Genomic DNA, 17,423 nt, shown 5'->3' on the forward strand with positions numbered 1-17,423 from the left:
CTCTTTCCTTCTCCCCTCCCTAAGCCCAGCCCCCCACGAAAGTTGGCTATAAATCTGTTGCATCCTAATACAAAGCGTACAGTCGGCCAGAGGTTCCCCAAGCACAGGGAAGTGGGGGTAGTTTGGAAGGCATAATCTTTTTGTTTGAGAGATTAAAGGTGAGATGCTTCAGAGATGAGCTGACCTCACTGGTCGGCCTCCCAATGTGGATTCTAGCCTCTACTTTCTCCCTCACTGTCTTGAATAGACAGTCAGAGGGTTATGTTGCCTTCCTTTCTTTCACTCTTCTTTTAGTCATAGCCAACATCTTTTGGGGGTTTCAGTTCCCCTTCTCATTTCCTATCTTATTCTAATACCAAAGAGCCCTTACTGTTTCTCTAATTATTCTCATAGCCTAAGAAGCTCACATTTCTTTTCCTTAGACTCATAATAGCACAGAGCTAGCAAAGATCTTTAGATCATTCTAGTCCAGCCTGATTTTGTAGGTAATTAATAAAAATAATTTTAAGGGGATTTTCATTCATAGGATGGCTTGGCAAACTCCAACCCTTAGGCTCCTCTTTATCATGTATATTTACTTTTACTTATCACTATGACATCTTTGGTATTAAATGCTGACTATCTGGCCAACAGATCCTGCCTCCTGGCTCAGTAGCCTGAGTGGAAGAGGCCTTGGCACAGAGGAAGGAAAACCTGCCCAGAAAAAAGTGGGTGGATGTGCATGAGGATCTGGGGTCTGTGCCATGAGTCTCCTCCAAGTCTGGCTCTGGGTGGGACCCCCAGAGGGGGTCTTGAAGAGGTAAGGTTTGGAAGAGTTGGGCAGCAAGGTTGTGGTTGATGGGTATAAGAGAGATGAGTTGATGGGTTCCAACCTCCGGGGCCTGGCATACTGCATGTTGAGGGTGTGGAAGAGGGGGGCACAAGAGCCAGAAAAATGATGAGCTTGCACACAGTACAGGACAGAAGAGGGGAGGGAGCCCAGATGGTCCTGGATGGAGAGCCAGGGAGGTGAGACACCCTCAATTCATTGCAGACTCTGAAGTCACTGGCTTACATTTTGGAATTTTCATGTGTTCCAAGTTCTCCAAGCCATCTATTAATGCATATGTTATAAAATTTCACCAAACAAGCCTGCAGGGGATTTATTTGTTTCAGTAGTAAGTTGGTTTTCTACCCAACTCTGCTGTTGGTGTTATAACAATGCTGATGGCATTTAGCCTACAGACCGTGTTCCAGTCGGAGACATCAGAAGCTGCTCGAACACCAGCACAGTCTCTCCGAGCAAATATTTATCAAGTATCCAACTCATACAAAGTCGAAGACTAGAGGAATAAAGAAGAAAATCCAGTACATGACCCTCATTTTGAGTGCCCTTGTAGTCGAATCAGAGAGACACATGAGATGACGGAGGCCCTTAGTGAGAGCATGGATCCTGCAGAGTCTCAGAATGAAATCAAGAGCAGGTGGGATTCATCCAGAAGGGCTTCCTGGGGGAGGAGGTTTTTAAGGTGAGGTTAGGAGAACGGACAGACAACCCCTGAAGGGGGACATCATGCACTTTCCTGAAGCCCCAGGCACTGCCCACTTTCAGTGGTAGCACTCCTTATGCAATGGTAATTATTTGTTTACACTTCTCTCTGCTCCATTAGACTGAGTATCTAGAAGGAAGGGGCCTTGTTTCTGTCTTTGTATCCCCGGGCAGTGCCTGACACACAGGAGTTGTTTTAATAATTGTTCGAGGAAGCATAAGAGGAAATGAGAAAATAAATGAACAAAAACAGTAGAAACAGGCCTGTGGGGGGAATGGAGCAAATTAACTTGGTAGGAATAGAGAGCTGGTGTTGGGACAATATATGAAATCAAGAAATAAAACAGCCATGAAAGACATTTTGGGGGGCTTCCCTGGTGGCACAGTGGTTAAGAATCTGCCTGCCAATGCAGGGGACAGGGGTTCGAGCCCTGGCCCAGGAAGATCCCACATGCCATGGAGCAACTAAACCTGTGCACTGCAACTACTGAGCCTGTGCTCTAGAGCCTGCGAGCCACAACTACTGAGCCCGCATGCCACAACTACTGAAGCCTGTGAGCCTAGAGCCCGTGCTCTGCAACAAGAGAAGCCGCGGCAATGAGATGTCCGCGCACCGCAACGAAGAGTAGCCCCCGCTCACCGCAACTAGAGAAAGCCTGCGCGAAGCAAAGAAGACCCAGCACAGCCAAAAATAAATTAATTAATTTTTTAAAAATTTTTAATAAATAAAAATTTTTTTAAAGACATTTGGGGAACAACTTGGGAAATTTGAATATGGACTGAGTATTAGATGATATTGGAATTATTGTTAATCTTCCGAGTACGGTGATTTTTATGGTTAGGTAGGAGAAGGTCCTTGTTCTCAATAGATGCATGATGACTTGTTTAGGAGTGATGTAAGTCTACTTACTTTCAAAATGGTTTAGCAAAAACAATGTGTATATTGTTGATATCTATTATTATCACATTGCTTTATATTATATATTGGGGAGAGAGTGTGATAAATCACTAACGAGTTTTTTTGTTTGTTTGTTTGTTTTTACTAACAACTGTTGACTGTGAGTGGAAGGTATATAGTTATTCATTGTGCTCTTTCAGCATTTCAGCTTTTCTATATGTTTGAAAATTTTTTAAGTAAAATAAATGATTGTGGGGGTGGGGAACAGGAAGGAGCTGGGAGAAATGAAGCCAGTAGGAATAAGGGCCAGGAGTGGACAGGGGGCAGTGGATCTTGGAGCCGCTTTCACCTACTGAGCTCCATTTGGTGGTCTGGTGCTAACTCCTTTCTCTGCCCCAAGCATTGACTCAACCCAGTCCGGGAGAGGCGTCCACTCGGGTCTGTTTTGCTGGGAGCCAGCTCCCATCAAAGGCTCAGATGCACTCAGTAGGCCGTGCTGTGTCTCCTTCCCCCAGTGTGTAAATACGTCGCAGTGGAGCTGAAGTCAGCCTTTGAGGAAACTGGCAAGACCAAGGAGGTGATTGACATGGGCTATGGCATCCTGGACCGGAAGACCTCAGGAGTCAAATACACCAAGTCGTAAGTGAACTGGTAGGGAGGCGGGCACTGGCCTGGTCTGCTTTGTTCCTCGAGGCATCAGCAGCTTGAAGTTCCCTCCTCCCTTCTGGCTAGGCAGACCCACCAAAGGGAGGCAGCTCTAACTGAGACCTAAGTTTGCCCACTGGTTCTATCCCCAACTAATTGTGTGGCCTTCATAAATCCCTGAATGCCTCTGGGCTTCACATTCTTCATCTGTAAAAGCAAGACTGTTGGACCTTATCAGTGATTCCCAGGCTCTTGGATTTTATGGATTAATTTTTTTAAATATGGGATTACTGGGGAATTCCCTGGCGGTCCAGTAGTTAGGACTGGGCGCATTCACTGCCGTGGCCCAGGTTCAATCCCTGGTCAGGGAACTAAGATCCCACAAGCCTCGCAGCGTGGCCTAAGAAAAAAAGAAAAGATTACCAACTTTTAACTTTGCCAGGTATAAATATTAAAAACAAACCAAAAAAACACTTCCATCAACTATGATCATCCTTTCAAAATGAAGTGATATCTTAACATCAAACTTTAATACATTTTGCTTTATTTTTTTCAAATCTACTGAATCATTTAGCTTTATTAACAAAAAAACAAAACAAAACTTCCTTCCCGTAGAGCTGTTAAAATTGTGTCTCTCTGGTCTGTGTTCCAGCATTTCAGAGCCCCCCCAGATGACCTATCTTCCTTGCAGCTCTGCCTTCCCGTTGGTGAGATGTGCAGGTGTTGGGGTAGCAGGGCTGGAGGGACGGACCACTAATCCACGGGAGTGAGGAGGGGAACTCAGGCCCTCTCGTGCTGCTGTCTCGGCAGGGACTTACGGTTAATCGAAGTCACTGAGACCATTTGCAAGCGGCTCCTGGACTACAGCCTACACAAGGAGAGGACCGGCAGCAACCGATTTGCCAAGGTTGGGTTTGTGGTGGCCCTTCATCCCCACCAGGGCCAGGCTGCATGTTTAAGTGTGTCTGCTGGTCTGGGTGCCACTGGAAGATCGTGCCCTGGGAGCATCCCTCCTCAGTCTCTCCCTGTTCTTCATCCGTTGCTGTTGGCACCCCTCCCCTCCTGAGCAGCCTGACTTTGCAGTGGCAGTGGGCACATCCCTGATGGTCTGGGCCTGCCCATTGGGGTCCTGCCTCAGCCCCAGATAGAAATGCTCCCGGGTGGCAGCCCCCTCGGAGGCCTAAGCACTTGCGCAGGGAGAACTCAGGCTGTGCCAAATTGTGAGGGTTTAGAGGAGATGTCAAAAGACTCTTGGGGGGCGGTGACTGCCACGTCCCTCCTCTGGGCCCACAGGGCCCCTACCTGGACCTCCATCATGGTGCCTTTGTGACATTTATTGTGCTTACTGTGTACACGAATGCTTCTCTCCCTGGAGAATGAGCTTTCTTGCAACAAGGCCCATGTTTCTTTGTCTCTGCATCTTCCATGTTTGGTAGGAGAGTTGTCTCCCACATTTCTCCACCTAAGTACCCTTATAGCAAAGGAGATCCATCAGAAACCCCTGGGAAACCTAGGTGAACAGTATCAAACCACAGAAGTCTTAGGTTTTATCTTTATAATTGGTGTTAATGTTGTACTTGGTAATAAATCCATGTTTAGTTTAAAAATGTTTAACTTATTTTCCATAGCAAAAACTTAGAACCAACCTAACCATTCACCAGTAGGGGAGTGGTTAAATAAATCAGTGTGGCCATTCAGTAGACCATTTTGCAAAGTGTAAAACGAAGAATGAGATAGCTTTTTATGAACTGAACTAAGATCATCTCCAAAGTTGGTTTTTTTTTGTTTTTTTTTTTTTGCGGTACGCGGGCCTCTCACTGTTGTGGCCTCTCCCTCTGCGGAGCACAGGCTCCGGACGCACAGGCTCAGCGGCGATGGCTCACAGGCCCAGCCGCTCTGCGGCATGTGTGATCTTCCCAGACCGGGGCACGAACCCGTGTCTCCTGCGTCGGCAGGCGGACTCTCAACACTGCGCCACCAGGGAAGCCCCAAAGTATATTATTAAGTGAAAAAGGCAAGGTGCCAAATGGTGTGTATGATACATACTGCTGCTTGTGTAAAAAGTGGGGATGGAAGAGAGGATATATTTGTGTGTATATTTTCTTCTAGTCGCGTGCATGACCTCTGCAAAGATAGAGGAGAAATAGTGTGTTGTCTCCGTGGAGAAGAATATTTTTTACGCAACCAAGAGTCCTCCCTGCTTTGCCTGTGCCTCTTCCCCTCAAGGAAAGACACAAGCCATAGGAAGAACCTGAAGCAGGGAGTGGGCCTGGATATGGGGGAGGCCACAGTGAGGGGAAGGAGCCAAGACCAGCTTATTTCCTGGAAAAGGAGTATTTGTCCAAAGGGCCTGAGGGCAACAGCAGACCTGTTTGGTTTGGGTTTTTTTTAATAAATTTATTTATTTTTGTCTGTGTTGGGTCTTCGTTGATGCGCACAGGCTTTCTCTAGTTGCAGCGAGCGGGGGCTACTCTTCGTTGCAGTGCGCCGGCTTCTCACTGTGGTGGCTTCTCTTGTTGCGGAGCATGGGCTCTAGAGCACACAGGCTTCAGTAGTTGTGGCACATGGGCTTAGTTGCTCCGCGGCATGTGGGATCTTCCCAGACCAGGGCTCGAACCCGTGTCCCCTGCATTGGCAGGCAGATTCCCAACCACTGTGCCACGAGGGAAGCCCCAGCAGACCTTTTGGAAAGGAGTGTGGGGAGGCAGGACAGGGTGTGTGTGTGGAGGGGTTGTGGGATGCAGGTCTCAAAGAGGGGAGGGGAAGGTCAGGACAAGTGTGAGAAGCTATAGGGGGTCTTGACTTCCAGCTGGGTCCTTGGGCCTCCAGCTCCACTGGGAGAGGAGGAGGCAGGGAGAGGAAGGGTCTCTGCCTCTCATGTCTGGTCGCCTCTTCCAGGGCATGTCGGAGACCTTTGAGACGCTACACAACCTGGTGCACAAAGGGGTCAAGGTGGTGATGGATATCCCCTACGAGCTGTGGAATGAGACCTCTGCAGAGGTGGCTGACCTCAAGAAGCAGGTACGGACCCCTTGGCCCTCAGAGGCCGGCTGTGCCCCACAGAGCTGGGTGGTGGGGGATCCTCGGCTGAGGAAGGCCACCAGGAGCCGGGGGACCGTGGTCAAGTCGTTTCACCCCTCTGGCTGCAGCCTCCTCGGGAATCAGCCACCAGCCTGGTGGGCGGCGGGGCTCGGCTGGGTTCCTCTGGGAGAAGTCGGCGCCGGGCTTTGCCAACGCGAGGCGTTGTGGTTAACAGTGCGACGTGCTGGTGGAGGAGTTTGAGGAGGTGATCGAGGACTGGTACAGGAACCACCAGGAAGAGGACCTGACTCAGTTCCTCTGTGCCAATCACGTGCTGAAGGGCAAGGATACCAGTGAGTCTGAGGGCACGTCGGCCCTTCATTGTGTTGTTTGCCTTCCCCTCAGGGGAGGTGGGTAAGGGGAGGACGGAAAAGAAATAAGAAATGGGGGCATCGGGGCCTCCCTGGTGGCGCAGTGGTTGGGAGTCCGCCTGCCGATGCAGGGGATACGGGTTTGTGCCCCGGTCTGGGAGGATCCCACGTGCCACGGAGCGGCTGGGCCCGTGGGCCGTGGCCGCTGAGCTTGCGCGTCCGGCAACGGGAGAGGCCACGACAGTGAGAGGCCCACATATCGCAAAAAAAAAAAAGAAAGAAATGGGGGCATCGTAGCATCTGTCCTCAGGGAGCTGGATGGGAGAGGGTGGGGTCAAGGCCTGACGCGCCCGGTGCAGAGTAATGTGCGGATGCCTCAGATGCCCCAAAACGGGCCTGGGGCCACAGCGAGGCAGAGCTGCGACGCGTTCCAGTCGCCGCCCCCAGTGGCTCCGCAGCCAATGCTCCTCACCCAGCAAAGCAGTCTGTTGATGGTGTCTCTCCTCCTTGCCCCAGGCTGCCTGGCAGAGCGGTGGTCTGGCAAGAAGGGGGACACAGCCGCCCTCGGGGGGAAGAAATCCAAGAAGAGCGGCAGGGCCAAGGCCTCGGGTGGCGGCAGCGGCGGCAGCAAACAGAGGAAGGAGCTGGGTGGCCTCGAGGGAGACCCCAGGCCCGAGGAGGACGAGGGCATCCAGAAGGCTTCCCCCCTCACCCGCGGCCCCCCCGAGGAGCTCTGAGCCTAACTCCGCTCTCCTGCTGACCCAGAGCCCTGACCTGGGAGCTGGAGGATCTGGGCCCCGGCTCTGGCAGACAGAGCGGCGCTGGGCTTCAGCTGTGCCTACCTGGGCTGTGCCTCTTCTGCCGCAGACAGACTCCAGCCCTGGAAGAACTCAGATCAGCTGCGGGCAGCCCAGGCCGGCCTTTTCCCTCTGCCCGGCGTTCCTCTCCTGACCCAGACTTCAGGCAGGCTCTGCGCTCTCAGGACTGCCCAGGACTCCAATGTGAACTCGGACAGGCAGGTGTCGAGCTGGGCCCCGGGACTGGGGCTCCAGAGCCCCGCACCCCCTCGCTCCTCCGGCACTGACACCGGGAAGCAAGACTGAGGCCCCAGCTCCTCCTCTCTGCACCCACCCCTCCTGTGGACACCTTGCACTCTGCCCAGCCCTCCCCAGGGCTCACAGAGTAAAAACCTTTCGGCCTTTTTCGTTTGGATTTCTGAGTCCTTTTCAGCCCCTCAGAGGGGCCTGGAGCCCCCTGTGGCTCTTCCCTGTCTCTCACCTTCCAGCCTTGGGGGCTGAGGATGGGAGGCTGTTCCCATCCTCCCATCACTGAGGCCGAACCTGTTGACTGTGGGGAAAGCAAGTGCAGGGAGGGCCCGGGGGCGCTGGGGCGAGGGGTGGGCCTTGGGTATGCGGTGGGGCCAGGCACAGTGCTCCGGTGCTGCCCCTCAGCTGCTCTTGGTCTCCCCGAGCCCCCCAGGCCAGGAGGGGCCTCACTTGTACCCTGGCACCTGGCTGCCCTCATTCCTTCCCTCCCTCCCGCCTCTCCTCTCCCCGCCACCAAGGCCTTCCCGTTGGTTGTGTAAAGTGTACGCCAGTGACCCCACCAGCTCCCGCCCCTCGTCTCCACCTCCGCCTGGCCCTGCCTGTTGGTCTTGCACCTTGTTCCCTGATGACCACACCTGACCACTCCATGCTTCCTAGCTGTTGTGCCCGGAGCCCGCAGGGGAGGGAGGACACCCCAGTCCCCACAAAACAGCTGGTTGCACCATGTTCTCTGGGAGTAGGGGAGAAACAGGAAGGCTGGCCTCTGGGCAGAAGGGATGGGAAGCTCCGGCACCTCCCTGTCTGTCCTGAAGGCAGAGATCTGTGGTGGGTCAGAAGCAATAGTGGTGACAGCTGCGAGTAGTCAGTGCTATAACCCTGCAGTGCACTCGGGTGGGTGCTGTTAGCCCCATTTTGTAGAAGAGGGAACTGAGGCGCAAGTCACAGGACGCGCCCGAAGTCCTGTTGGCAGTGGCACAGCTGCACGCGGACCCTGGCTTTGAGACCGCAGCCCACTGTATTCCCGCAGTCCCAGGGCCCCTCTCTCAACACCTGGCACTGGCCATATGATTCACATTGAGCTGGTTTGGTTTCTTGCCCGTAACCCATGCCCACCAACAAGTCTCTTTTAGAAGGAAAATAGGACGCAGCCCCTGCTTCTAGAAAGGAGAGAAGAGTGGAAGGTCCCGCCAGCACTGCGCCCACGCCGCATCCCCTGAGCACCCGCACCCAGGCTCCCTCACACTCCAGGCTGGGCCCAGCAGGTAGGAGGGGTCACTGCTGAGGTGCCCCAGAAGGATTTTCCCAGCTTCTGGCAAAAAGGCTCTGGGGTCCCCCCAACTCGGGCTCAGCCCCTCCCCCCTCGCCAGGGCTGGGAACACTAAGGCCATAGAGAGTGGAGCAAATTGGAAGCTGATTCTCTGGCCCATGAGGCTTAGAACAGGCCCTTGGAGGATGATACTTTTTGGTCTAGCGCCCCCCTCCCCATCTCCAGCGCTGATACTGGCGCCTGTTGAAGGGGCTATGGGCAGAGATTCCAGCCTAGACTGTGGTCCCATCCTGGACTCTGGTCTGAGCATAGGAGGTGACTGCGGGGGTCTGGGATTGGAACCCAGGGCTGGGGAACCATTTGCAGGCCCCTGGACTGCCTAGGATTTGGTGGACAGTCTCTGACCACCCCCATCCTGTCACTAACCCACAGCACTTCGGTACTTGGCTTAGGTCTGTCCCCAGAGCGTCATTGTCCTTAGAATAGGATGAGACAAAGACCTGTACCCTTACTGGGGTGTTGGCCCAGGGACCCAATCCCAGGCCTAGGCCCAGACCAGAGGGAGGGCAGCGCTGTGACTGCTTTGCTCTTTGACCTGTAGCTGCTGCAGGATGAGTGCCCTCACTTGCCCCCCATTCCCCACAAGGCCAGGCGTGTTGCACACTCACTGGCTCTCCACGCACCCACCCCAGCAGGCAGCTTCACCCTGGCCCAGCCTAGAAAAGAAAGAAGGCAGGATCTGGCTTCCCAGGTTTTTCTTTTCCTCTCCCCACCACACACACAAGCCTTTCTGAACTGGAGTACTGCCTCCCACTTCCCCATTAAGGTGAGGGGTCTGGCTGAGCTCGAGTGAACCTGATTTCAGACCCTTTGTTAGAAACCCAATTAGAACGGGGTCTCCTACCCTCACCTGGACATGAGAGTCACTTGGATGCTTGTTAAACATACAGATGGGCCCCCCCTCATACTTGCTGGGTTGGGGATCTAGGAGTCTGTGTGGGTCCTAAGATAAGGCCAGCTGGAACCCACTCCACCAGGAGAAATTCGGGTGTTGTGCTAAGAGGGGCCAAGACCTCAATGAAGCCACACTGGAAGGAAGTCTTGTCCTCAGAAACATGAATTATCAGAACCCCAGAGAGGATCTGTCTCTCTGTTGGAGACTTTCATCATCCAGAACCACAAAGGCTGATGGACAAACCACAAGGCCAGTTTGTTCCAGTTCAATGATAGTCAAGTCTCAGGGGTTGGGGTTCTGTAGTCTCAGAAGTGGCTGCATCGGGGCCTCTGTGTATTCGTTTTAAGGAACAGCTCCTAGGAGGCAGGCTCCTCTCTTTATTTCCAAGTTCCTGGGTGGTATTTTCATGCAACATCTTTTCGTAAGTTAGAAAGTGGTGCTTTTCACACCTTTGACTCCCATCTGTCAGAAAGTTGTTTTAATAAAAGTTTTGTTAGAATAAGACACTTGACTGCCAGAATTCCTGCCAGAAAATGATAATAAATATACAAGCCCATGAGGTTTGCAGTTTGAATGGAAGCCCTTTAAATAAGGACACCTTGTGCAGTTCACAACTTGTCCACATGTGCACAGCAGCCCTAAATCACTTTAGTTCACAAGTATGAACAAAATTCTTCATATCTTTGATCTTGAAAGAAAAACACATTTTTTCGTGACAGATGCATGGTCCATGCCTAACTGGTTTGTGGAAGGACTACTAATCCTAGCAGCAGAGCCAGCTGAATCCCTCTTGAACATCCACTGATGGCCTGGTTTGCACTATTAAGAAATTTCACTGGAATAATAATAGTAGCCACTGTTTTTTGAGTGCATATTACTATGTGGCAAGCACAGCTCTACATGCTTTAGTTAACTCATTTAATACAGCTGTGATCCACACAAGGCCATGGATTTTTAAACATGTTATCAAAGTAAAATACACATACAGAAAAGTACACGTAAGTGTAAGCTCAATGAATTTTTACAAACTGAACACCAAAGTCACCAGCATGCAGATTGTGAAACATTATTACCGTCACTCCAGAAACATCCCACACACACCCTACAAAAAGAACAGGGATTTTTGTCTACTTTGTTCACTGCTATATTCCCAGTGCTTAGTACAGCGGTGCCTGGCACAGAGTAGCTGCTTTCCCCCCCACCGCCGGCCGTACCACAGGGCTTGTGGGATCTTAGTTCCCAGACCAGGGATTGAACCCGGGCCCTCGTCAGTGAAACTCAGAGTCCTAACCCCTGGACTGCCAGGGAATTCCAAGAGTAGCTGCTGAATAGATATCTGTTGAATGAACGGAGCACAGAAAGGTTACATAACTTGCCCAGGTCACACATTTAGGAAGTGGCCCAGCCAGGTTTTGAACCCAGATGGAATGGCTTCAGTGCCCTGGGGCATAGCCTCCATGCCATAGAATCTTGCAGCTATAGCTGGTTGGCTCGTCCACCATCCTCCCCTTAGACATGGCTCTCTCTTCTAGAAAGCAGACCGGCTGCTGTCCACTAGTCTATTTATGTCTTCAGAGTTTAAGGTTGGACACGCAGTTAGGAGTGAATTAACCTTCAACTTTTTCTCCCTTTTCAAAGTTTACAGTTGTGTATAGCTTAAAGGCAGCTTGACCTTTAACGCTGCCCTCAAGAGCTGGCTTCTCTTTACAGTTTCTTTAAGAGAAATCCGATTTTACTCATTCTTTCTTTAAAAATGTACTCTCCATCTATCAAGTTTATACAGGCCAACAGAGCTTAAACTTCCGCTAAAATGGGTGTGATTCTCTACAGGAGACGTAGCTGCACATTGAGACGGGAGAAGTGGGCCAACCCCATCACCAGCTCCAGGGGTGGCAACATCTCCTACCATCATTACTTTTCTAAAATAGAAAAGGTTCTCTGTCCGAAAAACAACAAAACAAGACACTCAAAAAGCCAGGTGTGGGAATTCCCTAGCGGTCCAGTGGTTAAGACTCCGTGCTTCCACCACAGGGGGTGCGGGTTCCATCCCTGGTCCAGGAACTAAGATCCCACATGCCATGTGGCCAAAAATGTAAAAAAAAAAAGAAAGTAATGTAGCCACCATTAATTAGTGTTATAACCCACCAATATAGGGACCAATTTTATACTCATTTGATGGGGCTTTATTAAAGCAGAGTGAGTCATGTCGTATATTGAAAAGGCTAAAAAAGGATCCATTGTAATAAATCTGCTAGCAGAGTTCATGTGGGTGGGTGGCATCCCAATGGTCAATCTGGACAGATAGCAGAGAAGAGTTTTTTCCAGCGGCTTGGACTAGAGTTTGGAAATTGGCATCCCTCCTCTGAGCAACGTATTTCTACCTGTTCTGAATCAAAACAAAACCAGCCAGAATGTCTTCCATTTGTAGTTACTGTATATACATAATTCACAATTCTAAGATTTTAATGTGTCCTCAAATAGATATAGCCTTGGAGTTTGTCCAGTTGCAGCCATGTTCCCAACCTAAAATCTCTTTGCAAACATATTATACATTTGGGGATGAAGAATTTAGTCTTTTCAGCCAGTTGTAAATAATAAGCATTGCACATTAAAAATATCACCTATTCTTATTTTCAGCTAAGTCAAACTGTAAATTGATTTATATTCTGTGACCTTCTCGTCCATGGCCCAGGGTTATCTAAATTTGGGTTTGGGTTATCTAAAATTCACATAGAGTAACCAAGTAAAACAAAAGGCAGTTTTGATATATTTCAGTGAGTAAAAGACATGGACAAACAATTTAGCAATGAAGGACTGCAATTACTTGGTACATTTTGGTGGTAATTAAAGAAGATTACAACAATTAAATACAATTTTCTACCCAATGAAATATCAATGAATAATGTCTTCATGTAGAGAAGGTTGAAACAAACATTTGTTTTGGGTGACAGCATCAATTAATAGAAAAATTTCATTTGGAAAATAATTTCATCATAACCATCCACATGTTCACTCTTTTGAAAAATTGTGGGAGCATTTTAAATGTTCAGAGCTTGGGGAGTGAGTAAACAAGTTGCAGCACATCCTCTCAGTGTAGCCAAAAAATGCTTAAGGCCAAGTAGTTTATAGTCAAGAGAAGAAAATATGCTTTTGATAGTTAAAAGCAAAAACAAATAAAAAAGAAAGAAAAAAGGTCCATGCAATTCCATGTGTACTGTGATCTAGACTATTTTTTTAAATGCCTCTGGATAAGAAAGAAATCAAATAATTACTAACTTCAGGACAAATATCTTGTCTTTGAAATGAAAAGTATGTTTAGAAGCTATTCACAACCTATATATATTTTTTAAAAAGCCAAGTTTACCATCAGCATTCATATTATTTTTAAAAATCATATTATAGACTCCCCAGTACAGTGTCTTTCTAAGCCTGTAGCCAAAGACCTGTCTGTAGGGTCAGTGTGAGCACAGACTCCACTGCTTGGGCATGGGCAGGCCCATTTGAGGTCGTCTGTGTGCTAAAAATAGAAAGGTAAGAATGATTACCTATCTTTGGGGTTCCTCCAGCTCCCGGGTTCTATAGATGGTAAAAGGGGGAGGGGATGGGGAGGCTCCTTTGTTCTAAATTCCATACCTCCGCTTTTTCTGAAGCCAGAAGAACAAAGACAGGTGGGGAAGGCTGCTCTTGCTGTCTTGGGCTTCCCTGGGTGGCATCATTTTCCTGAATCCACCTCAGTCCAGGGTCTTGTCCCAGGAAGAGACCTTCTGCTTTGGGGAGGAAGGATGGATGTACAGTAACCAAACAAAACGACCAATTTATGAAGTGACAGTGAGCAATACGATAGCAAGAGCACCAAGCACTCCCAGCCCTGACCCTGGACTTCACACTCTGTGGCCACCTCCATGGAAAGCAGTTGGTCTTTAGAAGGGTGCTTGGTTGGAGAGGAATTGGAACCAGACTTCACCTTAGGCAGCTCAAAAAAAAGCTTGATGCCTCACCTACAGGACAGAGGAACACCTTCCCCCAGGTGGGTGGAATGATTCCTTGGGCCAGAACTGCTCCTGGACTTGAATGGCCAAGCCAGCATTTACCCAAATACTCCCCATTCCTTCCTTCCCTGGCTGACCAGGCCCTCCTTCAGCTGGACATGTTTTTTTTGTTCGTTTTTTGTTTTGCGGTACGCGGGCCTCTCACTGTTGTGGCCTCTCCCGTTGCGGAGCACAGGCTCCGGACGGCGCAGACTCAGCAGCCATGGCTCACGGGCCCAGCCGCTCCGCGGCATGTGGGATCTTCCCAGACCGGGGCACGAACCCGTGTCCCCTGCATCGGCAGGCAGACTCTCAACCACTGCGCCACCAGGGAAGCCCCATGTTTTTGTTTTTTTTTTAAGATTTATTTATTTAATTTATTTTTTTTTTGTCTGCTTCCGGTCTTAGTGGCAGCACGCGGGATCTTTGTTGAGGCATGCGGGGTCTTTCATTGTGGCGTGCGGGCTTCTCTCTGGTTGTGGCATGCGGGTTTTCTCTTCTCTAGTTGTGGCGTGCGGGTTCCAGAACATGTGGGCTCTGTAGTTTGCAGCAAGTGGTCTCTAGCTGAGGCCCATGAGCTCAGTAGTGGTGGGCTTAGTTGCCCTGCAGCATGTGGGATCTTATTTCCCTGACCAGGGATGGAACTCGCGTCCCCTGAATTGTAAGGGGGATTCTTTACCACTGGGCCACCAGGGAAGTCCCTGGACAGTCCTTCTTTAGATACTCGAATACCTTTTTTTCCCTGCTAGGGAGGGTCCAGCCGTGGGCGCCCATTTCTGTGGACTTAAAGTTTCTTTCCAGCTTGGGGCGGGGGTGGAGCGGGCACTCTCACTTCTCCCCTTTCTCCTGGCCCTTCCTGGGCCCTCCTGCGACCTGGGTTAAGTGGGCAGGGGTCTGGGAGGGTCCCCTCCCGCCGAGGGATCGGCCAGAGGGCCGGATCTTCAGGCGGGCGAGAAGGGCTTGTCCAGGATTGCCAGGCAGCGCCCTCCCCGCGGCCCGGGCAGCCGCGGCCCCGGGCCCGGAGCCCAGCAGGGGCGTGTCCCCGCGCTCACCAGCCATTGGGCAGGTGGGGCAGCCGGAGCTTTGGCAGCGGCCGTATTATAAATGCGGAGCCGGTGGCAGCGGAGCCAGGGACGTCGCAGGATGGTGGACAGCGTGTACCGGACCCGCTCCCTGGGGGTGGCGGCTGAAGGGCTCCCGGACCAGTACGCGGACGGAGAGGCGGCGCGCGTGTGGCAGCTCTACATCGGGGACACCCGCAGCCGCACCGACGAGTACAAGGCCTGGCTGCTCGGGCTGCTGCGCCAGCACGGCTGCCAGCGGGTGCTCGACGTGGCCTGTGGCACTGGGTGAGCCCGGGCAGGGGACAGGGGACCGGAGTGAGCGGGAGCGGGGAGCGGGGAGCGGGTGGCGGGTGGGGACCCGGGTGAGCAGGCGCCGGGGGACCGGGGTGAGTAGGGACCCGGGGCATTGGGGCGACGGAGTTGTCTCGGCCCGGGCAGCTTTATCGCAGGACCACGGCCGGGCACGTCAGGGCAGCCTCCTCCGCCGACCCTGAGCCGGGCGGGGGCGCGACGCCAGGGTCAGGAGTGAGTGTTTACCCAGGCAGAACAGGCAGGGCGAGGCCGACGATGGCAGGACGGGGCCCAGGAGACCCAGGGTGAGAGCGAGGGTGTGGGCACATCGGGTGGGGAAGGCGGGTTCAGGAGGGCGGCGCAAAGGCCAGGCTTTGGGGCCACACCAACGTAAGCTCTGTTCGGGCTCCAGCGTGGCAGCGTTAACACTTGTTCGACATGTGCCTCTGCCAAAGTACTGTGCCAGGTGCTTTTGATACATCAGTTTTTAAAATCCTCACAAAACCCCATGAGATAAGAAGTGATATCCATTTACAGCTGTAGAAATTTGGCCTCAGAGAGGTAAAGGTGGAGAGAAGATGCGGACCCAGGTTGTTTAGGGCCTGACCTGTGCTCTGAACCACCATGCTGGGAGTTCCCCGGTGGTCTAGTGGTTAGGATTTCGCACTTTCACTGCTGAGGGCCCAGGGTTCAACCCCTGTTGGGGGAACTGAGATCTCACAAGCCTTGTGGCGCAGCCAAAAACAAAAACAAAAAAAATCATGCTATACTACCTCCTGTGCTCAAGTTACCTAACTTCCAGGAGCCTCAGTTTGCCCCATCTCTCAAATGGGGATAACACCATCTACCTTACTGGATTGCCATGAAGATTAATGCACATTTGTAGAATACCTGACTCGGTGCTAAAACTAAAAAGAAAAGTTGCTACTGGGTTCTCAGTAACAGATTTGCCAGGTCAATTGAGGTCAGTGGAGAGAGGCTGGGGACAGGATATATAGGAGACAGAAGTGTCCAGCACAGGGTCTCCTCCTTGCCTTCCCAGGCCCCGCTGACTGCCCCTCTCTGCCTGTCATCCCTGGTCCTGCCCAGGGTGGACTCCATCATGCTGGTGGAAGAGGGCTTCAACGTGACAAGCGTGGATGCCAGTGACAAGATGCTGAAGTATGCGCTTAAAGAGCGCTGGAACCGGCGGCACGAGCCTGCCTTTGACAAGTGGGGTACGTGGGTCGAGCCAGGCGCCCTCAGCCCAGCCACCAAGGACACGGTTCTCTCTGCCCTGGGCTCCTTTAGCTCCTGTGGTGGGGTGTTTTGTTTTCCCCAAGGGAGACAGTAAAACCACTGTCATTTCCCTGAAAAGGGAGGCTTAGGCACCAGAATGAGGTATTGAGTATGAGGGGCTAGTTTTAATTACGTTTAGAGTCTTGTCTTTCCCCCAAATAAAAACCCGTAAGCACAGAGCCTTCCTTCCCAACCATGGCTTCCTCCTCCCTGGGCCCCGCTTTCCCTTCACCCTCCATGTCCATAATGATCCCCTCCCCCTGACTGGATGGGGAGTCCCTGTGTGTGTCTTAAAGGGGAAACTGAGGCAGGACTCCACTTGGTGGAGGTGGGTACTGCTGGTACCATGGTGCCACCCCGATCCCTCTTCCCCTTCCCGGCCCTCAGTCATTGAAGAAGCCAACTGGATGACTCTGGACAAAGATGTGCCCCAGCCACCAGGGGGTTGCTTCGATGCTGTCATCTGCCTTGGAAACAGTTTTGCCCACTTGCCAGACTGCAAAGGTGAGAGAGGATGTGGGCTTGGGCATGGACACTGCTTTGAACTATATCCTTTCCATGCCCCTGGGGAGGAGAAAGATGGGAGGGAGACTGGTGCTGGGGGCCCTGAGTAGACGCAGCCTCTCTGTCCCTGGCCGGCGGACTTCAGGGGACCAGAGTGAGCACCGGCTGGCCCTGAAGAACATCGCGAGCATGGTGAGGTCAGGGGGTGTGCTGGTCATCGATCATCGCAACTACGACCACATCCTCAGCACAGGCTGCGCACCGCCAGGAAAGAACATCTACTATAAGGTGGGGCCCCTGGGGGAGGGGCCGCCCAGAGAGGGAGGTGTGGTACTGGGGTCCAGGTCCCATTGGTAGCTGCAGAGGCTAATGCAGCTGGCACCACCACCTGCAGAGTGACCTGACCAAGGACATCACAACGTCAGTGCTGACGGTGAACAACAAGGCCCACATGGTGACCCTGGATTACACGGTACAGGTGCCAGGGACTGGCCAGAGCGGTTCTCCTGACTTGAGGTACCCACCTG

The 17,423-nt window shown here is 51.8% G+C and overlaps 2 protein-coding genes across 2 annotated transcripts in view; both read left to right on the forward strand.

The window, feature by feature from the left end:
* Positions 1-7,200, forward strand: part of CNPY3 (canopy FGF signaling regulator 3) — an 8,294-nt gene extending 1,094 nt beyond the window's left edge. Inside the window, exons 2-6 of the mRNA XM_007458225.1 lie at positions 2,942-3,065; positions 3,882-3,978; positions 5,970-6,092; positions 6,328-6,445; positions 6,980-7,200. Coding sequence (XP_007458287.1) covers positions 2,942-3,065; positions 3,882-3,978; positions 5,970-6,092; positions 6,328-6,445; positions 6,980-7,200 — 683 coding nt within the window. The remainder of the gene's footprint in view (positions 1-2,941; positions 3,066-3,881; positions 3,979-5,969; positions 6,093-6,327; positions 6,446-6,979) is intronic.
* Positions 7,201-14,863: 7,663 nt separating this feature from the next.
* GNMT (glycine N-methyltransferase) overlaps positions 14,864-17,423 on the forward strand; it is a 3,241-nt gene continuing 681 nt past the window's right edge. The window contains exons 1-5 of the mRNA XM_007458226.1: positions 14,864-15,108; positions 16,204-16,331; positions 16,780-16,896; positions 17,042-17,184; positions 17,291-17,412. Coding sequence (XP_007458288.1) covers positions 14,864-15,108; positions 16,204-16,331; positions 16,780-16,896; positions 17,042-17,184; positions 17,291-17,412 — 755 coding nt within the window. The remainder of the gene's footprint in view (positions 15,109-16,203; positions 16,332-16,779; positions 16,897-17,041; positions 17,185-17,290; positions 17,413-17,423) is intronic.

This window comes from Lipotes vexillifer, unplaced genomic scaffold (genome assembly GCF_000442215.2).
Source record: "Lipotes vexillifer unplaced genomic scaffold, Lipotes_vexillifer_v1.1 scaffold4, whole genome shotgun sequence".
Lineage (NCBI taxonomy): Eukaryota > Metazoa > Chordata > Mammalia > Artiodactyla > Lipotidae > Lipotes > Lipotes vexillifer.